The sequence below is a fragment of the Mixophyes fleayi genome, chromosome 1 (assembly GCF_038048845.1).
Source record: "Mixophyes fleayi isolate aMixFle1 chromosome 1, aMixFle1.hap1, whole genome shotgun sequence".
NCBI lineage: Eukaryota > Metazoa > Chordata > Amphibia > Anura > Limnodynastidae > Mixophyes > Mixophyes fleayi.
Window position 1 is genome coordinate 240,419,497 of NC_134402.1, and position 22,859 is coordinate 240,442,355.

The 22,859-nt window shown below is 39.8% G+C and overlaps 1 protein-coding gene across 1 annotated transcript in view; it reads right to left on the reverse strand.

The window, feature by feature from the left end:
• The window catches only part of FBXO10 (F-box protein 10), a 103,108-nt gene extending 81,987 nt beyond the window's left edge, over positions 1–21,121 (reverse strand). The window contains exons 1-3 of the mRNA XM_075208385.1: positions 21,008–21,121; positions 3,801–3,893; positions 2,340–2,930 (exon numbers count right to left, since the gene is read on the reverse strand). Coding sequence (XP_075064486.1) covers positions 2,340–2,924 — 585 coding nt within the window. The 5' untranslated portion in view covers positions 2,925–2,930; positions 3,801–3,893; positions 21,008–21,121. The remainder of the gene's footprint in view (positions 1–2,339; positions 2,931–3,800; positions 3,894–21,007) is intronic.
• Positions 21,122–22,859: the final 1,738 nt, after the last annotated feature.

Genomic DNA, 22,859 nt, shown 5'->3' on the forward strand with positions numbered 1-22,859 from the left:
GGATGGATGACTCCCTCCAGGAGGCGACGCCATTCTTCTAATGAGGATTTGACTGCCACCTTATCCCCAATACCATAATTCCTTTCGCTGGGGGAGAATTTCTTGGGATAAAAAAAACGCAAGGCAAATGTTTTCCACTGGCAACCAGACGCGACTTCATGGAGAAAAGGCATCCATCCCTGTGCGGACGGTAGAGCACAGGGACGGCACCTGACAAAGAGTAGACTAGGACTAGAGACCCTGGAATGCTACTTTCCAACTCCAAAAGGGCTTGCCCCAGTGAGAGATGCACCAAGTTTATCAACCAGTGTAGTAAGTCGAGCTACAGAGCACAAGTGAAAAAGCAGAGACATAAGAATGAACTTATGTGGGGGGCAGACAAGAAAAGACTTGAAAAAGAAAAGAGATGACATGAAGACCAAGAAAAATAGACTATAGGTTACCGATCAGACAGCTGTGAGACTCTCCTTCACTGTCAGAGCCACATATTGAATGTCAAGTTCACAAGAGGTAAACTTAATCAGTAGGCTCTCCAGGTATGGTAAAATGTTCGCTCCATGGCATCTAAGCTGGCTGCAATCACCTCTATCACCATGTGAGAAACATAGAAGTTGATAGCAAGAAAAGAACTAACAAGCCTATCTAGTATGCCCTTTTGTGTATGTTTATTTGTGTATATTTAAATATAGTTTATCAAAGTCTTAAAAATAGCCTTTTGTTTGCCCCATGCATTCCTGAATTATTTTACTGCACTACTTCCCACCATTACTGCTGGGAGACCATTCCGCTTCCCAAAGGGTCTAAAACAAGAAGTCCCAAGATTGCGATGTGCAAATAGACACGTTGTCATCTTGTCGCCATGATAAAGTGATTTGACTTGAATATAGTAAAGGACTTGAAATGTAACACTGGTTGGTATGAGTTGTCCTTCTTTGGTACTAGAAAAATTGAAAAAATAATCTTGGCACTGGCATAATTATAAATAATTCCCTGAAAGTCAAATATGCTATGGAATTCACAGGTAAAAAGAGCACTCAAACCCAGGAGAGGAACATTGGAGATTGATAATAGAATTAGGAAGAGTTGACAACCCAAAAAAGTACATAAAAAATGGAACTACCCCTGCAGTGGTTCTCTTATGAACTAAGTAGATAACGTTAAATAAGCAGCCTTGGAATTCACCTTCTTAACTAGCAATAAAGTTTTGCTACAACCTTAGCAAGGAGGACTGTTGTAAAGAATCATTTACAAAAAAGATATCAGCATGTTGTTCAAGCTTTTTTTTGGTTCTTAGGTAAAAATGTACTTTTGTGACTTACAGCCCATTCAAATTGAAACACAAAAGGAGACTTTTCTTAAAAAGTAAGTACACTTAAGGTCATCCTGGAGGTAACCAGTGCATTTAATGTGTTCAGACAAAATGCACACTGATTAGCTATCATGTTTGTCAAGGACCTACCAGCCAGTTTAATGTAGGCGGGGAAAAACCCTGAACAATTAATTAATACTCAAATTGTGCAAACACAAATATAATCTATGAAACACAGACATAGGCTCTAATCTGGCCCTACTCAGTAGGAGGTTTCAGGTAAGAGAGGGGGTGGAAATATTTTCATTAGGTGCCCAGTCTCCTGGGGATGGAGGTTAACTCTACTAGTAAGGCATAGGCAGAGATAGAAAGGATCACTTTTATCTGAAAACAAAAGTACACGAGCAGGTCATAAATATAAAAAAAACAATGTTTGATTTATTTTATGTTAATTAGCAATTCATTCATCACATCTTGTAATGATGCAATAAGAACATGAATACATAAAACATGTAAGGCAATTTAGATATGTAAGAGAACAAAATTTAACACAGAAGCAATTTTATGAAATTCCAGGTGACCAAATTTACAAAATACCTAAACGTTATTAAAGTACACCTGCTTGTACAATTTCCCTACACACTGTGCAGGCAGCCTTTTCATGAGCTGAGCGAATATTGCTGAGAACGTAGCTTATACGCTACCTAGTAATCTGTCACATCTCTGAGGCGAAGCACTAACACTGTGCTTCTAGCGATGTCACTGGTATTTAGTGAATAAGCTACATTCTCATGAAGATTTGTTCAGCACACAAAATGTCTGCCTTTTGTGTGTAAAGTCCTCTTATTAAGAACTTCCACTACAATTGCAAATAAGGGTTTCCCTCCCATGTCCCCTGACATTACCTAACACTGGGAGTGTGACAAGTATGTTAACGTGGTCACTTACGGCTCACAGGGACACATTTCTATTTGCTACATGAGAGATGATATAAATCTAGAGACTCCCAACATAGAAATATTACCCTCACCTTATACATTACCGGTGTGAACCAAGCTGGCATAAAAACCAAGTTGCATAGGCGAGAGGTTGGGCATTGCTGGTCAATACATACAAGTAATGCCACATCACCGAGGTTTCCTTGGCCCATGATCTCTACAGGAACTTTTAGAATAATCTCGTTTTGCTCTTCATAGACACCTGGTTGGAGCATAATGCGGTCGTAAATATTCGCTGAGGCTACAGCAGTCCTGAGGTTCTCGAACTCACAGCCATACCCAACATAAAGTACCCTTCTATCCTTCTTCCTCCTAAATAAATATAAACAATTGGAGGACTCAAGGTCTTGAGCATTCTTTGTCCAGGTTTTGGATGCCACATAATGCTGTTTGAAAGCCTCTCTCCATGACTTCGGCTCAACTTCAGGATTGATGGGCCAGTTGGGGTGCCTGCACTGTACACAACCCAGGCAAAGTTGTCGCCATCTTGTGTTGTCCAGGCTGATTATGAGGTCATACCAGGATCTGCAGACTGAGCCACATCTTCCAAGGTCGCGCAAAGGCAAGTACGCTAGAATCAGACGCCACAGTTCAAGTGGTAGACCACCAATCTCCATAATATCCTGTGCACGTAAGAATACATTAAAAACATGTTATGAGCTAAATGTTAAATACGTGGCTCAATTTACAATGTATTTCTGAAAAAAATTTAAACTGGGGTAGATATTGAAAATTAACAAATCAAGGGGGCGCTTCCATAGTGTAAAATCATTTGACAATTTATTAAGCAGAGTATAAAACAGATTATACACGTACCAGAAATACAATGTATACAGGTATGTATCATGAAGAGGTTGTATTTCTCTGAAGCTTTTATGCTGAACCAGAAGACTGCTCCTGGCACCCAGCAATATACACACGATGAGATAATAGTGTTGCAGAACAGACCCTGAACACATTTCGTAATAAATTTCATCAGGAGGGGTTTATTCTACGTTTACAATTCACATTTTTATAGAGTTAACATATCAGGTGTATCAAGGTAATTAATCCCAAACAGATCCTTCGACCCATACTTTTCAAATGCAAAATATATGTTAAGAAACCCACAAACATCGTATCAAACAGTATAAATTCAACATACATATAAAAACATATCACAAATGATATAAAAATATATTTAGAAATATATAATTAATGAATGTACCGTATTATAGATCTTATACTTACATATCAAAACTACACGTCTTACCAATTAGTGGCTTAAAGCAAACGTGTATTGATTATGTTAGTTCATAATGTCGCGTTCTAACATTCTACTCAACCTATGGTTCCATAGCCAAATATAACACCCAAATTATCATTTCTAATCAAGTCTTTTACAGACCTTATAATGTGGGTCTAAGGTCTTTTGGATAATTGATTGATAACTGTGTTTACTTTACTTCTTCTAAAGAAGAAGAGCTGCAAAAATATGAGCTGATTGATTTTACCTTTCTTAAAATCTTTTGGTTTTACTTCCATCTGTCAGCTTCATCTCCATTTTGGCTTCTTCAATCCTAATGGCAGTTCAATTGTTATAATCCCTGGCCAACAACATTAACAAGAGTAGCATTATAAATTTGAGCATAATTACAAATATGATGTAAACATAAATTACATAGTACTAACACAGTTGGAAAAAAGAAAAACAAATAGGGTTATTTACTAACAGGAAAATTGAAAATGTGTAGCAACTTATAGCAAGCTATCAGCAATTAGTTTTTCTCAGTTAAATAATGAAGACAACTCATATTGGTTGCTACAAGGTTTTCTTTTTTTAAATTTGCACTTTGTTAATATCATCATCATCATTTTATTTGAAAGGAGCCACAAAACTCTGACTTTCAGAGTTTTCATACAATGGACAGATCACACAATCAGAACTTTCATACAAAAGACAAATCATACAAAATACAAATTGCAGAATAATACAGAACAAGTACATAGAAGGTTGAAGCAGGAGGTGCCGACGTGAGACTGAGGTTGAAGAGGGCCCTGCTCCTGAGAGCTTACAGTCTAGAGGGAGAGCACAAGGATGGGACAGTAGGGAATGCGGGACTCAATGTGGGCATGGGTCTGTAGCTGGGTGGAATGGACAGTGGGCAACAGAAGGCCCGCAGGCTGCCAGTGGCCCGCTGAGCCTTCGCCTATAGTCCCGCACAGCTGGCTGTTCCCGATCTTATCAGAACGGAGATAGCCAACTTCCACAACATGTGACCTCCCCAGTGGATGCAGAGATGCGAGAGAGGTAGATCTGTCTTGTGGATGGGTGAGGGGAAAGCCATACAGCAATTTTTTTGCAGTAGAAGGAACAGTGCTGTGAAGGCCAATGGAGTGAAGATTGTCAAGGAGAAGAGTCTGGTCGACTGTAATGTAAGTGACAAAGAGGTCAAGGAGGATAAGTAGTGAGACGTTACCCTTCAACTTAGCTGTGAGCAGATCATTGGGCGCTTTAGTGAGGGCAGGTAGAGTGTAGAGGGCAGAATCACAATTGCAGAGGGTCAAGAAAAGAGTGAATGGAGCGAAAGTAGGTCAGAAGGTTGTACCCAAGCCGCACAAGGAGATTGGAATCAAAGGGAAGGAGAGAAATAGAGCAGTAGCTGAAGAGAGAGGTAGGTTTCAGAGATAGTTTTTTGACGTAGGAGAGATGAGTGCACGTTTGAAGATTGAAGAGAAAGTACAAGTGGAGAGGGACAGATTGAATAGGTGATTTGGATGCAATTGAGCTTTAGTGGTATGTAGTGAAGCATTGGGAGGGAATGGGGTCCAGGGGACAAGTTGAGGCAATCAAGAAGAGGGGAGTGTGAAGACCTCGTCCTCAGAAAAAAAAGAATTGAAATTAGGTATGTGAATGGAGGGAAAGGTGGTTTTGGGGTGATGGATCTGGCAAGAGGAGATGACTTAACTGATGTAGGAGAAAGTTAAAGCTGGTTGTGACAGGATGGACGCCTATGCCACCCTGTCTGCTGTTGCTGGAAAATGGCTGGGCTTACTTTGCCACCGTTCCCTTTCGTTATTCCAAATGCACCCTCTAAGAGAAGTAGGAGGGGCTTACAAATGCTGCCACCACTGGACTCCTTACCGGCATCCAGTACCGGGTTCCTTCTGGGTAACTGTCACTGCTAGGGTACCCCCTCACTGGTACACCTGGGCTAGTACCCCTGACCGCTTACTATGGATCAGGGTTGCTGTGGATGGATCCCCCCTGGTCTATCACATTGGCCAGAGCTGCTGGGTAGAGGGCAGAGAGGTGGTGCTGTGGTCCAAACCTCAGACAGCCGGAAATGGATTAGATTTTGAGTCTAATTTGTAGGTGACAGGATTTTCAGCATTGAAGATGTTTTCAAGCAGGTCTGAAGCAAGTGATTTTTATTTGCAGTCACACTGATTGAAGGTACCAGTGATCAGGTCAGATGGAACAAGAATGATGATACATTTCAGTGTACAAGGTCTCTTTTTTTATACAGTTTGGACACAGACTCACTGGGTAAGCCAGTCCCCTGAGGTCTGAGCTATTTTTAGTATCAGGATACGATATATGTTTCCCAAACATGGATTTACATGCAATGCAAAGCTAACAATATTTACACTACTCTGTTATGTGCTAAAACTTGATGGTTTCATAATCTGAAGTGCAGTCACGCCAGACAGCTAGGCAGCTCCCCCTGCTGGTTATACAGGCTAAGCAGGTATTTGTCACTTCACATAAAGACTTACTTAGCATTTCCTGCTATCAGCAAACAGACTTCCTCTAGCAAGGTTACAAACCCAAACAATGACACTTCCATACAAAACACATCCCAATGTAACACGATAAGTGCATTTCAGATAATACATTAGTGCCTGCACCTCTGATTGAAATACATTTCTACAATAAATTATTTCTACATGATCCAGCCACAAATAAGACACTAAGGAGATCCACACCCTCTTTTGTGAGATTTCCTTTTTACAAGGCAGAAAAATAAAATATTCTGAAAATCAGATACGGCTTTCCTCTGGTTTAAAATTCTTTTCAGTAATCTCACTGCTTGGGTAGCCTTCAAAACTCTAACTAAATATAAACTACACTGCTAGACAACAACAAGAAGATAACATCTATTTAAAATATATCAAAAACATGATAATAATCACAAGATAGAAAAGAACTGAAAAATAAGTGAACACAAGGGAAAAAACTTATGCACAGCACTGTAGAAAAAAAATAAGAAGGGATAACAAAATAAATGTAAGATTGCTCTACAAATGTAGTGCATTAATAATGTAAACCTTCTGCCAATTCAATTTCAGCCTCAATTCCTGTAAAACAAATACCCATGTAAGGATTGGAATAGTTCCTAGTGACATGTTAGCATTATTTTTATTGGTGGTAATGATAGCATAAAGGAATTAAAATACAGTTAACGCTACATTTTCATGCAAAGGAAGTTAAGCCATTCATATTCTTCATTTAACTAAGAGAGACTGCTGGTCTCCATTCTTGTAAGAGTACCATTTTGATTCCTATCTTGACTACATCATTCTACTAAGCTTAATATGACCAATGTTAGCCCCTAAATAAAGGGAAGAGTGCTTAAATAAATGAAGAGTGCTTTTCTAAAGTAAACTAAATCCTATGTTTTCCCATTTTTTCAATACATCTAACCTAGGAACCAAATTTATTCTTCAGGGCTAAATTAAGCTGCTGGAATAAAAAGGATGGAGCTTAATAGATTGGTTTATTACATGGAAAAGGATAACATCATGCTGTCATCTAGAAACTGCTACAAAGAATTTATCAGCCTGTGGTTTGGACAGCTAGACTTTAAAGATTCTGCCAATTTAAAATCCCTATTCACCCTACAGATCTCCCTGATCGTAGACTTCTTTCCTCCATTTCCTTTGGCCATGAAATTATTATTAATACTATTAATATTTAGTTATATAATGCCAACATATTACACAGTGCTAATATGTTGGCATAGAGCAGTGCTACCCAAACTGTGCGCCTAAGCTCCCTGGGGTGCCTTGGAGATCTCACAGGGGTGCCTAGGCCAGGGCCAGTGGTAAGCAAGGCGGGGGACTACTTGGTAATTATTTTGGCTTAGGGCTGCCTTGAAAATTTTTTGGAGACCCTTGAACTGAAAAAGTTTAGAATCCACTGGCGTGTTTGGTTGCCGCACTCAGACCCAGTCAGTTTATTGAAGGACAGCAGTGCTTAAGGCATTTCCATTATAACTGTGTGGGTTCTGGAGCCCCAGAAAGCAAAGTACCATAGCAGAGTTCAAAGAGCTAACAAACTACGCCCGTAGAATGCTAACCCAAACTTCCTGGAGCCGAATTTGAACCCAGACGGCAAAATCCTTGTTAAGAGAAGATTCCCTAGTCCAAATTTAGAGGCACCAATTCAAAGAGCGGGCTGAGCTGCCAGATAGCGGCACATGGACATGAGGGAAACAAACATCTCTGCCACTAAATTAAAGTAACTAGGCTGATACTTGTGCATATGTAAGAAGATCAAGAAGACTGGGGGCTGGTTAACACCCCTCCAGCGATGTGTGAATACAATGTAAAAAAACCCCTCCAGCGATGTGTGAATACAATGTAAAAAGGAAGGGATTGTAGCCCAAGTGTGCAGCATTACACTTGTGGTGTATATGATGGACCAGCTTTTATAGAGCAAATTAATTATAAACTTAATCTACATTAAGATCCTGCTTTGTTCTTATGAGACACCTATCCTTCATTTCATTTTGTAACCAACAGATAACATGCACACTTTGTTTCGTTCTGTCTTGCGCGGAGCCCAGGGTCCTGCCTCAGCGGCCTATCAGATAGCCAGCAGCCTTGATCCAAACTGATAAAGATCTATCATTAAGAAGGTTGAAGTAAGTGTTTACAGTGTATGTGTCATATACTAAAAAAACTTAGAGGGTGAGAGAGTAGGGTGAAGATACGGCCGTGTATATGAATTCATGGATGAAGGAGCACAGTATACCTACAATGGGAAATGACACAGACTGGCAGGATGATTCAAGGCATAGTATATACATACAAGTTGTAAGTGCAACCATAGGTCTTTGGTTTTAACAGTATTTCAATCTATCTGTATTTCTTCCTCTACATGTGCGGTATACCATAATTGGAGGGAATACAACCCAAGCAAGGACCTTATAGCTCTTGGATAAGAATTGGAACTTTTTCATGAATACTGTGGGGAATTTCTACATTTATTATGACTGAGTGGACAATTATTAACAACTGATTTTACAGGTACTTTCTTATTATTGGACATTTGACAATCCAGGATTAGTTGCACACTGAGTACTAGGTTATGTTTTTATCTGTTGATCTCTCACCTTTATCATTCCATTTTACTGCACAATCACTTAGGGTTCACAGAGCGTACACAGGAAAAAGCGCAGACTCGCTTTTCCGGTATAAACCTGCCACTGCTCTTTATTGCAACCTCAGTCCCTCAGAAGTAGCCCATGTAACTAGGATGCTCATGACTCTCCTATGAAAAATACAAAAGGAGCTTTAAAATAACCTATTTCTATATTGTGCCAGGTCAGGGCACCTCCTGGCGTCCTGCCTCAAGTGACCGTGAAACACCAGAACCTAACTGGTACAGCAGAGGCCAGGTTGGGTACATTCGCACACTCTCCCACCTCTGCTAAGGCACATTCGTCTTCATTTTCTGGTGACACAGGAGTCAGGAAAACCCAAGAGCTTATTTATAGAGACTACTGGTCGCCTTCACTGCACCACAATGGAGGGAATTTGCTGCAGCATGCCATCCCAACACAAAATATTCCGACAGTCTCTGATCAAGGTGTACAATTTGTGCAGATACCTGTGCAAAGGCTTCAATATTCAAGTCAATTTCTCTATGGCCTACCTCCATCAAATTAACAGACTAAGAGAATCAACTAGGATTTGAAAACCCTGCTAGCAATCTATGTATCTGCTAATCAAGATGACTGGCCCTGGGCAGAATTCACTCACAATAATCATTTTTGCAAATTCTCGGTTTTCTGGAGTAAGATAAAAAAGAGTTGGAAAAAGTCTCCCAATCTATATAAATTTTTCTGCTGACAAGAAAAGACAACAGTTCCTAAACAGCCAGCTGATACAGTGTTTACATTTTCAAGTTCCTAGCATGAAACTTGCACCGCACTATACTGGTTCTGTGGCTGGAAATAGCGCGGGGTGCTTATTTATATAAATTGCCAATGCACTTATTTTTAATATTGTGTGTATTTTGAGATAGGAAATCGTTATTTCTGAGACCAGGGTAGAAAATGTGTTTTTTCTGTTTAGCTTCTCTAGAGGAAATGCATTATGTCTGATGTATATATCTTATACAATGAACCTTTGTTTACAAAGCCTTTGGTGTATTGTGATGTGGGGAAGTGGCTTGTTTTGGGTTTTGTTGTTCTGTGGGAATGTGTATTCGGCGACTGTCTGAAGAAGGTATTCATGTCAGATAGACCTTTTGATTTGTCAGTATGTATCCTGCCTCTGAAATGAGACACAGGATATCACAGCAAGGTTTTTAAGAATTTCATAGCTAAGTGTAAATATAGGTGGCTTTGCAATGCATGTAAATCTATATTTTGGTAAATAGGTTATATCCTGATGCTAAAAATAGCCTGTGTCTGAACTGTATAAAAGGCACTAGCATGTATTGGAAATTTGTTTTTCTGATTTCAACATCTGACCTGATCACTGGTACCTTTAACCAGTAAGTGCAAATAAACATCTTGCTTCAAAGACCTGCTTGAAAATATCTTCAATATTACTGTATTCCTGGGACCTGCAGATTAGACCCTAACTGTAATCTGTTCTCCGGCTGTTTATGAGGTTTGGACCCAAGCTTTTCCAGTACCACCGCTCTGCCTGCTACCCATGCAGCCGTGGTCAGTGTGATAGGCGAGGGAGGATCCATCCACAGCTTCCCTGATCCATAGTAAGCTTCTCCTACTGCAGCAAGAGGGCACATTTGGGATAACAAAAGGGAACAGTGGCAAAGTAAGCCCAGCCGGTTCCCAGCAACAACAGACAGGGTGGCATAGGCGGTCCATCCTGTCACAGGTTCCTTCATAATCATAGAGATTATTAATCCAGTAGCTTTTAAATTAAGATTGCCTGCCTCTTTACATGTTCCCAACATCTTGCATGTGTCTCTTTTAAGGCCTCATGTTATCAAAGAAAATTTATGCAGCCGTTATCAAGATCAACATCAAGGAGAATTTTAAGTAAGCCAAATTTTGGACTCCCAAATCTCCTGAAGCAAGGTACAATTTATTATAATCAGAAGGTATATGTGTCTGAAGAACATTCTTGGGTCAAAGCAACTGACATTCATATCCCTTGCTCTTCAACAAGAAATTTCCTTTAAAACCTTTTGTTGGGTGGGTACTGTCACACGCCAAACTTGGAGCCCGGGTCTGGGTACCGGTGCTCTCACTTTTTGTTCGGTCCTAGCTCTCTTGGCGCGTGGTCAGCATCAGTACCTTAAATTCGGAGCTCTCCTCCAGGCTCCTGCAGCAATCAATCTCAACTCTCATGGTGAGCGCACCAGCTGCTAGGTGCTCTCCATGTTTGCTCCCCCTATTGGTGACCCTGTGGAATCGCCAGTCTTATGTACTGGTCATGTGATTGATGAAGTCCCACTGCCTGCCTATTTTGAATCTCCAACACCATTTAAGCCAGCTCTGAGCACAGTATGGTCCCAGAGTATTAGGTCTCCTTTGCTCCAGCACTCACTGTGTTCTTTCCACCATTGGGATTTCATGTGTACCAGTTCTGGCAGAAAGTATAGGATTTATACTTTCTTAGCGAAAGTGTGACACCATACCTGGCTCTCAAAGCCTTGTTTTCTAATGAAGAACTAGGACGAGTACAGTGTGTGCTCACGTAAATGTGGCTGATGCAGACAAGTATATGTGTCAGGAGTTGTATCTTTTTCACATACTAAAGCTCAGGGCAAATACATGCTGATGATGATGGTCGCCAGTACTAGCTAGCTACTTTTGACTGGTTGATTTTTAATACCCCTCTGAAAATGATAGGTGCTTTCTTCATTTATCATGCAAATATTATAGGATTTTGTGGACATATTTTGTATTTTTTTTTTTTAAGTTTTATTTTTGAGAGGTCAATAATAAACATCAGTCCAAGATAGTATCCATAACAATCAAATCAAACAAGTTCAAGGACCTATACATTCAGTGTATATCAAACAGAACAAAAACATGATATTGACCAAATTTTAACTGTAGGGAGAGAAGAGAGAGGAAACAGAGAAAAGAGAAATTGGTCAGTGAGAGATAAACCAAATAGACTAGGGGGGCGGAGTGGCAAAACCGCCAATAGAAGAAAAAGCGGGGCAAAGCAGGAGAAAGGAAAAAAAAGGAAGAAGGGGAAGGCAAGGGAGGGAAGGCGGTAAAGGATCGAGGAAGAATATCAAGTGGAGTGTTGTAGGGGAGTCATATGGCAAAAGGAGTTTGAACTTGAAAAAATGACATTCACGGTGCCCAAATTTTGTTAAATGATTTAGAAGTATTACGCAGTATGCATCTCATAAACTCCATTTTGTATGAGTGCCTGCAAAGTAGGCACGGTGGACTGTTTCCAATTAGTGGCAATTTGACACAGTGCTGCAGAGACTATATGGCGGAACATTTTTGTTTGATGTGTAGTAGCGGATGGATTCCAAGTGGGAGAAGGAAAAATCTGGGAGAGAATGGGATGTCAATCTGCAGAATCTGAGACGCAAAGTCCCTTAGCTCCAACCAGAATGGGGCAAGCTTGGGGCACTGCCACCAGATATGGAGGAAGGACCCTTCCAATGAACATCTTCTCCAACATGAGCTGGATGTGTCCGGAAAGATTTTTTGTAATTTGGTTGGGACCAGGTACCATCAATAAAGAAGCTTATAGGCGTTTTCTTTCAGCTTCACACAGATTGAGCTAGAGGCCGTGTTAGACTTTATTTCATCCCAATCCTCTCTATCCAAGGGGCCTCCCAAATCCTCCTCCCAGGCTCGCTCATGGGAATCTTGGATGTCTGAGTGAGGAACTCCCAGTATAACTGAGATAAAAGGCCATTTGTAGAGGATCGCCGGAGAAAAAGTGACTCGAATGAGGTCAACGGCCTGATTCTTAAAGTTAATTTAGTGGTGGAGTGAAAATTTCTTAGTTGTAGGTATTGAAAAAAGAAGGTGTTGGGAATATTAAATTTGGTTTTTATGTCTGTGAATGAGGGAAAAGAAGCGTCTTTAGTGATATCATTAAGATAATAAACATCATTCCTTTTCCAAAATTCAAAGGATGAAGCTATACGACCTGGTGGAAAATCTGGGTTGTCAAAGAGAGGGATGATTGGACTAGGAGCCGGGGCAAGATTAAACTTTGTGTTTGCTCGGTCCCAGATTGAAAGCGAATGCGATACAATTGGGTGATAAATAGCGGACCGAGGACGTTTAGTGTGAGGGAGCCACAGGAGAGAGGAGGCGGAAAAAATACCCAGGCTCTCAGCTTCAATCGAGACTCAGACTCTGGAGGAGCCTGAGGACTTCCACAAAATACATTGAGCAAGTTGCGCTGCCAAAAAATAGTTTCTAAAGTTGGGGACCCCCAAGCCACCATCCCGTGTCGATCCTTGTAGAACAAGAGCCCGGACTCTTGGGCGTTTCCTACCCCAAATAAATTGTGAAGTGTAGTGTTGTAAGAATTTGAATACATACGGGGGAATGCGTATGGGAAGAGCTTGAAAAAGTTATAGTAACCTGGGTAAAATGTTCATTTTGACTGAATTGATACGTCCAATCCAGGAAATGAGATTCTTACTCTAGGTTTCTAAGTCAGATTTGATTTGGGATAATAGTTTTGGGTAATTAGCTTGGAAAAGCTGATTATATTGTTTAGTTATATAAATACCCAAGTATTTTATCTTTTTTTGGTGCCATTTAAAGGGAAATTTTTGAGTAAGAGAAGATCTCATACTATCTGTGAGATAGAAATCAAGAGTTTCTGTTTTTTGTGGATTGATTTTGTATCCCGAAATGTAACTGTAGGTTTTGATGTCTGCGAGAAGGGGAGGGAGAAGAATAGTGGGATCAGAGAGAGTCAAAAGCACGTCGTCGGCGTATAATGATATTTTGTGTTCGGATTTCCCTGTTTTAACTCCACGTATCGCCCCGTTAGATCGGATCTTTGCCGCTAATGGTTCAATTAACAGGGCAAAGATTAAAGGCGAGAGTGGGCATCCCTGCCGCGTCCCGTTAGAAATTGAAAATGGGGGGGAAGCGACTCCATTGGCCACTACCGTTGCTTGTGGACATATTTTTAAATTGTATTTTGATACTTTAATTTGTTCGTGAGAAGGGATATTATATCTGCTGTATTATATTAAGTCTAATAGTGAATGTATTTTTTACTATCAAAACAAATATTAACAAACTTTTATTGTGTTTATGACTTGGTTGTGTGTATGTGGGTGTAAGTATGCCTGACATAAACCAGGCATATATGCTTCAGGTACAGTGTTGGACGCATCTAGAGATGAGCATATGGTAGTATATACATTATTTTTATGGCCTTCTTTGCTAGTGTAAGTTATGTCAAACTCAGCATCAGAGCCGTAACTAGGGTGGTGCGGGCGGTGCCGTCGCCCAGGGCGCAAGCCCAAAGGGGCGCAGCAGCCGCCCGCTACCTAGCTCTGTTGTCAGGGATAAGGAAAGCCTTTGACTTCCGCAGTGGAACGCATATGCGTTCCACAGACAGGAAGTTCTGGATTTGCATTCCAAATACCGAACTTCCTGTCTGTGGAACGCATATGCGTTCCACTGCGGAAGTCAAAGGAGGCACATCTTGACTGAAAGGGTCCGCTGTCATGCACTGCGTCGTATCTGCACTCCTTTCTAGTTTAACTGTTTCTCCCCTCCCGCGTCTGGGTCCTCATATGGACGGTAAATAACATTCATATTCTCTCTCTAGACCATTTAGATGCACACAGGCATCCTGCTCCCGGGACACTTGTATGATTCTATCAGCGTGCACCCGCAGCCAGCACACACATTATCGCCGGGTGCCACTGGAAGGTTTTGTTTGAATTAGCTGCTTTTTATTTCCTCCCTCACAAGGAAAGGCGTTTAATCAGCCGGGGTTTGATGGAACATTGTTTTGTTTCAGATAAACCCTGCAGCTCTGTAGTGTGAGATTTTACAGTTCCCCTTGCTGTTTGAAATCCATCCCTGCAGCATGTTTTATGCGGACAGGTTATATGCAATCACGATATATAATGTGTATGCATACATGGGAGATTAATTGGAAGGCTTGTTAGATTAGTGGTGGATTTGTTCTAATGTGAGCTTTTATAGGATATTGTGGTGTTTATATTGATCATGTTGTTTCTTTGTCTCATCTAACACAATGCCAGTGCTAGCCACACCCACATTAGGTTGGCCACACCCTCTTGTCAAATGCCGATTCCACTTAGATGGGGGGCGCCGGTGCCCTGTCCCGCCCAGGGCACCAAAATGTCTAGTTACGGCACTGCTCAGCATCGGGCCATTGATGTCTAGCATCTATTAGATTTTTTTTTTAAAAACACAGTGTTAAGGATACCTGAAAAAATATTTAAGTTTATAATAGTATAAGTTTATAAGCAATAATATACATTAACTATATACAGCATCATTATAAGTATCACCAGTAATTAAAAACTGAACAAACTGTCTGTTAAGCTAATTTCCAAACATAACCTCTTTCATCTGGGATATAAATTAAAAACCTCTAATATAGAATTTAGGGATTTTTCATAAAGTCTAGGGATATTATGGTCCTTCACTCTTGCTTTTAAGGTTACCAGTTCAGAAAATATTCTTGTAGCAACGTATCAAGAAATTTAAAGGGATTTTCCACTTTAAAAATCATATTTCTGGTGGAGGTGGCAATTATTGAGTTGGGAAGGGAAATCATTTAATAAAATTGATTTTAAATGATGTCCACTCCAACTGTTTATGAAATTATATTGCACAATAATAAGATTATCTGTAATCTTTTGTGTTCATCTTTTCATTTTTCTGACACAATGCTCACATAGGTGCACTTTTAGGTTGCAGAAGCATCTCATAAATGGAAAGTAGACACGCTGCCCTAATGTGTGCTAAAAGTTCATCTAGGTGCAGTGCAAAACCAAGTTGTTTTGCAGTGTGCACCCAATGCACTTAATGAAGCCCAATATGATATCAAACTCACTTGATACAGCCAAGATTAAATCTCCAGCACACAAAACAATAAATAAAATAAATAATTGTCTGTTTATTTGTTCACCAGAAAACATCAGAAAAATAATAATAAAAATAATAAAATAATCTTAGCATACACGAAGGGATATTATTTTTTTAACAAAATATGTGTGCAGTTCCTTTTCAATGGAAGAGTACTCAAAATTGGGAGAGATTTATTTTTGTATACTGAGATGTTTCTCATTGTTTGGATATTATGGCAGAATGCAGTTCTCTCTCATTGCGACATAAGCCATCAGGGCTACATTCAGAGATCACATTAACACATATACAGGGGTCCCTGATGCCCTGCAAAACTGGCATTCCTCCAGATCAGTAACAAGCCCAGTTGTATGCACCAGACTGACCATCTGGCAGTTAAAAAAAACAAAAAACATTTGCAACACGCTCCAGAGAAGCCTGCAGTGAGTTTCTTGCAAGGGGCAGAAACCTATACACTGTTAATGATGCTTGTGGCACACTGTCCTTTAAAATTAGTCTAGTGAGGTCTGCCATAGTACAAAGGTCCTGGATAGCTTAACCCACAGGCTCAGCGTCTACCACACTATGCTGCTCAGTGTCCATTAGTGGTGCAGCATCATTTGTTTGAGTTTATGCAAGCTTTTATTTTATTTATGTTATTTATGTTTATAACTATAAATATTTGGTAGTAATTAATGCTGTCCTGCTGGTATGTTGAGATCTGAACATATAAACCAATTTACTACTATGCTGAATTTCCGATATAATGCCATAATGCTCTTTGGACAGAAATGCCCCTTAAAAATGTTAAGCGGAGTCATTTTATTCAGCAGAAGTAGTAGCTGTAGTGAAACTATTGGCTACATTTGTTTTGGTTTAATTTTTTTTAATTGAATGGAAAACCTGTTAAAGATGGATGCAGATGTAAAACCAAAAAAAGAAAACAAAAAGGGAAATAGTCGGAAAACACACAATTAGCCTTTCATTTTAAGTACATAAATATCCTTTCACATCTGACACACACACAAAGATAAATCTAAGGAGCGCCAGGTCCCAACGGGCATTACACATCAATTATAACACTCAGTTGTAAACAAGGCACATTATGAAGTTTAACTAAAGGCTTTTCTACATCTGTCTCTAGAGACCTCAAACAACCTAGCATTCTGGTAAAGGTTTGAGAGTTATGCCTCATACACACACGGCTTATAGCTTAAAATATTCTTTTAATAATTATATTTGAAAAAATAATGCAAATGAATGTACACATAGGGCCTAATTCATTAAGGAAAGTAAGGCAAATAAAGGAGTACATTTTCTCCTGGACAAACCATGCAAGGGGTGCAAATTAGTTTATTATTGTGCACATCAGATAAATGCTGGCTGCTTTTTCATGTAGCACACAAATACATGATAGCTTTACACTGAGATTTAAAGTTGATCTAGGACGTGTCCTACCCCAACTATAACTCTGTCCACATATTTTAAATGTACCTCCCCCTTCAATGCAACATGGTTTTGCCAAGGTGCAATGTTGCTCATTTTTTTTGCTTTACTTTCCTTAATGATTCAGGACCATACTGTTTGACAAGTGTTTAATCTGCATCAATTTGAATGTTGCTTGCAGCGCTCAAAAGTATTAACACTTGGATATAAGGGGGGACAAACAAGTTTAGTGTCACACAAGCTCCTAAAATCACATTAATACTAATAAGAAGCAGCAATTCTTAAATTGTGACACATCTTGCTTCCATTCAGGCAACAAAACCACTAAATAATATTATAAGTAGCAAAAGAGGAGAGTAACAATTTCCCCATAAGTCCAAAATCATTTTAAACAACATTCTACTACTAATTCTCAAGGTTACTTCTATTTAATACACTAACAGCCATACATTAACAAATCAGAACAGCTATTACTATATGAAACACCACACACTGATATAATGTCCTACATAACTATTTACAGTCATGGCCAAAAGTTTTCAGAATGACACAAGTATTGGTTTTCACAATGTTTGCAGCTTCAGTGTTTTTAGACCTTTTTGGCAGATGTTGCTATGTTATAAGTAAAATTACAAGCATTTCATAAGTGTCAAAGGCTTATGCAAACAGTCAATATTTGCAGTGTTGACCCTTCTTTTTGAAGCCCTCTGCAATTCGCCCTGGCATACTGTCAATCAACTTCTGGGCCACATACCGACTGATGGCCGCCCATTCTTGCCTAGTCAATGCTTGGAGCATGTCAGAATTTGTGGGTTTTTGTTTGTCCACCCACCTCTTGAGGATTGACCACAAGTTCTCAATTGGATTAAGGTCTGGGGAGTTTCCTGGCCATGGAACCAAAATTTAGATGTTTTGATCCCCGAGCCACTAAGTTATCACTTTTGCCTTATGACAAGGTGCTCCATCATGCTGGAAAAGGCATTGTTCGTCATTAAACTGTTCTTGGATGGTTGGGAGAAGTTGCTCTTGCAGGATGTTTTGGTACCATTTTTTATTCATGGCTGTGTTCTTAGGCAAAATAGTGAGTGAGCCCATTCCCTTGGCTGAGAAGGTCACAGAATGCTTTACTGTTGGCATAACAGGACTGATAGCACTCACGTTTCCTTCTAAGCACAAGCGTTTTTCCAGATGCTCCAAACAATCTGAAATGAGATTCATCAAAGAAAATGACTTTACCTCAGTCCTCAGCAGTCCAATCCCTGTACCTTTTGCAGAATATCAGTATATCCCTGATGTTTTCCTGCAGAGAGGTGGTTTCTTTGCTGGCCTTCTTGACACCAGGCCATCCTCCAAAAGTCTTCGTCTCATTGTGTGTGCAGATGCACACACACACCTGCCTGCTGCCATTACTGAGCAAGCGGCGGTGCCCTGCTCCCGCAGCTGAATCAACTTTAGGAGACGGTACTGGCGCTTGCTAAACGTTCTTGGGCGCCCTGAAAACTTCTTTCCAACTATTGAACCTCTCTCCTTGAAGTTCTTGATGATTCGATAAATGGTTGATTTAGGTGCAACCTTACTAGCATCCTTGCCTGTGAAGGCCTTTTTGTGCAAAGCAATGATGACTGCAGGTGTTTACTTGAAGTTAACCATGGTTAACAGAGGAAGAACAATGATTTCAAGCACCACCCTCCTTTTAAAGCTTCCAGTCTGTTTTTCTAACTAAATCAGCATGACAGAGTGATCTCCAGCCTTGTCCTCGTCAACAGTCTCACCTGTGTTAACGAGAGAATCACTGACCTGATGTTAGCTTGTCCTTTTGTGGCAGGGCTGAAATGCTGTGGAAATGTTATTTTTGGGATAAAGTTCATTGTTATGGCAAAGAGGGACTTTGAAATGAATTGCAATTCATCTGATCACTCTTCATGACATTCTGGAGTATATGCAAATTGGCATCATAAAAACTGAGGCAGCAGACTTTGTCAAAAATAATATTTGTGTCATTCTCAAAACTTTTGGCCATGACTGTACTAATCACATTCACCTCTTCAATTCTCCACTGTGCTTGGCTGCTCAGGAAATTAAGCTTTAGCCATGGCCTCATATATGCTCTCCTATTCTAGCAGGAAAAGATCTTAGAGCCTTGCATCTGTGTGTCTGAGTTCTGCATGCTAGTGATTAACTCTGTGTGTGTACTCAATGCATGTGTGCATGGATTCTAAGTGTAGGTCTGAAAGCATGTGTGTGAGTATAAGTAATGAATGCACATATGTCAGTATAGATGATGGGTGCCTCTGTTTTGTGACTGTGATGTATGAGAATTTGGGTGACGAATGTTTGCGTATGATGACTGCATGTGTGGGCAGTGAATGTACATGTGTGAATGTGGGTTATAAATATGTGGGTGAGTTTATGTGACACATATATATTTCAGAGAGGATGATGAATGTGTGTGTGGTAAATGTACATGTGTGTGATAAATGCAAATGTCTGAGTGATGAATGCATGTGTGTGTGAGATAAATGCACATTTGTATGAGAGATAAATGTATGTGTGTATGTGAGTGAAATGCATGTGTAAGTGTGAATGATGAATGCACGTTATAATGTAGGTGGTGAATCAATGTGTATAGGTCATCATGTATTATCATTTTATCAGCATATTTATTGGGTTATACATGTGTTCCATGTCTAATTTACCCTTATATCTAGCTAATCCCAATCTATTGCTACTAAACCTCCCACTGCCTGTGGCATCCTATTTAAAATAAATGGAGGTGATAGATATAGGTGGTATGACCTTTACACTGTATCTTTAGTGAGACAAATGGGAAAGTATTTCTTTGTATTTTACCACACTGTCAAGGAAAAAGTATCCTCACACTCTATATAAATACTGTACAATTACTATAAACACGCTGTGCAAACATACAGGACCTCATTTATCAAGTGCACTGAGTGAGCACCATAAATGGTTTACAGTGGGGCGCTTAGATGATCTTCAAAGTGCACGCCTACTTTCCTGGCTTTGTAGACACCTCTATAAACTAGTTATCCGGCGGAAGTTTAAACGCCACATCAAAGCTTCCTAGATGTCTTTTTTTTTTAGATCTTCTAGATTTATTTATAGGCTAACTGTGAGCAAACATTGGGACTGCATCTATTACATGTTGAATGTTTTTGTTTTTAAAGTTGTTTTTTTTTATTCTCATGCAATAACCTGCAATAACAGTACAATAATTTGTATTTTTAAATGCACAACACGACCATGAAAAAAAGTGTCAATTCTTAGAAAACGTAAAATCAGGGAATATAAAATGTGTGTTTTGCAGTATCTATGTCATAAGTTTATTAAAAGCCATATCATTATGTGCAACCATTTTTAGATCTGTAATTCTTGCATATATAAATCAATACTGTCATCTAATTCATCAATCGCATGCAAGTGAGTAGCAAGCCAGTTCTAACACTAAAGATCTTCCATAATATATATATATATATATATATATATATATATATATATATATTATACACATATACACACACACACACACACACACACACACACACACACACACACACACACACACATTATATAGTATCTATGCACTAAAATACTAAATAAATGAACAGGCTGCGATTAGAAATAGATAGAATTACAGTAACATTCTAGTGCTTCGTTATCCCCATACTTTCAGCGTACAATAGCGAATAATGTGCTACTTTATGCCTTCCTCGTCATCTCAATGTCACATACAACACACACAATGAAAACCAGCAGTTTCCTGTAAACATCTTGCCAGCGAGGGGATGAACTACTGGATATACACTTAAAACAGCAATAACACAATGATTCTTCTGTCCATCAGACGGAACAGTAAAACGTGAAGAGCTCTTCATTAATGGAGGGAACAAAGACGCAGAAAGTTGCGCACAGACACACACAGTTGCGCCTACCTGGACCTGCAGGCAGAGCCCACACCGCACACGCTGTACTGGGAGCCGCACTGATGATGCTGCAGCCTCCCAGTTGCTATTGCTACAGAGACTGACTGTACACTTCTGGCAGCTGCAGTAGCTAACCATAGAGAACAGGAGGAGAAATCACAAGAAGAGCCCCTCCTGTAGTTTCCAATGAATACGGCCGTCATGCACCATAGAGACTTTAGAGAATGCAGGGAAGACTCATAAGACTGGTAAAGAAAAGGAGGGAGCTCTCTGATGTTCATGTTACTCCATCATGTGGCAGTCAGACAGAAATCATGAGCTTACAGTGCTAGTGAAAACCGGTATTCAACTTTTGTGTAGCTTTACCTAACACCTATTGATCTAAATATTTTACATCATTCAAATTCAAAATAATTAATTTTAGAAATGGTTCTAATTCTTAGTGGGCACCATTAGCATGCTTGGTATTGTAAAGGAGATTACATTTTCTCCTAGAGGCTCATGTAGAACTGGACTTTCTTATTGTTTCTTATTTTTTTGCGTAAAATATGCATTTCCGTACTGCGCAATAGATCTGAAGGTAAATCATGTATAGTGTGTACACCTGAATGGGCTTACTGATCTGGATTTTTTTTTTTTTTTCCTCTTTTGTAAAATCGTTAAAGATGACGCATTGGGAGAAATTTTCTGTAGTGTGTACCCAGCCTTAATCCTTATGTGTAGAGAGGAAGAAGGGATGGGCAAACACGTATAGTAAGGGCATGTTCACGTAAGTGGAAGCAGTCATCAGGATGGACCTTTGTACTGTGTAACAAAAATATATCATTATTTAAAAAAAAATTGTAGGCAAAAAGCCTCACCGATTGGTTAATAGATAAAATGTATCAATGAACTACATTGAATCAATGTAGTTCATTGTGGTTAGACCTTACATGAGTTCTAACCACTACTACTAACAAATCAGTGCAGCTTTCTCTCCTTTTGTACAATCAGTGAGAAGCCGCTCTGCATTTGTCTGTAGCGATAGGCTTCCAGGCCTGTCATTTGCAGTCCGGCTCCGCAAAGAACAGTATCCATTATCTATAGAGCTTGTTATTTTTTTCCCTTATTAAAATATGTTGTGACAATTTGTGGGGGGGTTTAACAGTATTTGTTTTGGGGTGACACCACAGGTTCAAGCAGGCTCTGGATGTTGGTACTTGTAGTTCTACAAGCACTAGCATCTCTGGCAGCCATGGGTATGCGGGCACTTGTAGTTCTACAAGCGTCAGCATGCCCAAGCAGTTTATAGCTGTCAGGGCCTGTTGGGAGCAGTAGTGCCAAGGAAAGAAATGCTGATTTATTGTAACTATTTATTTCCCAAAGACACACCGGCTACAACTGTTGGGAGGAGCCCTAGTGCTTTCAGAATGGGGCTATTTTTTCCTAGAGAAGGAACCCCAAGAGAATGAAGCCCTGTGCTGAACAGGCTAGGGTTGTGTGACATTATGACAGGGGTCTCCTTGCAGCGGGTTTCCCTGTTATAGTGTCACCAGCCCACCCTCTTATAGACTAGTGCCGGCTGCGGCTTTTGCAAGGGGACACCACACTGTTTTTCCCCGGAAATTGCTGTAACCAGCCCAGGCTATGAGTGCTGGTTCTCGAATCACTATTTTTTTTATTCTGCATTAAAGCACCAATCATCATCAACTTAATTATGTCTCTCATATCTACTGCATCATGGTATGCTTGGGAAATGGGGGTGTTGATTTACTTGATTTTTTTGTTATTTTACAAGGCCAATCATCTCTACCGCATCAAGATACATTTAAAGCGTATCATACAGACACATTTATGGAGTCTGCTGAGTCACATGTATCAA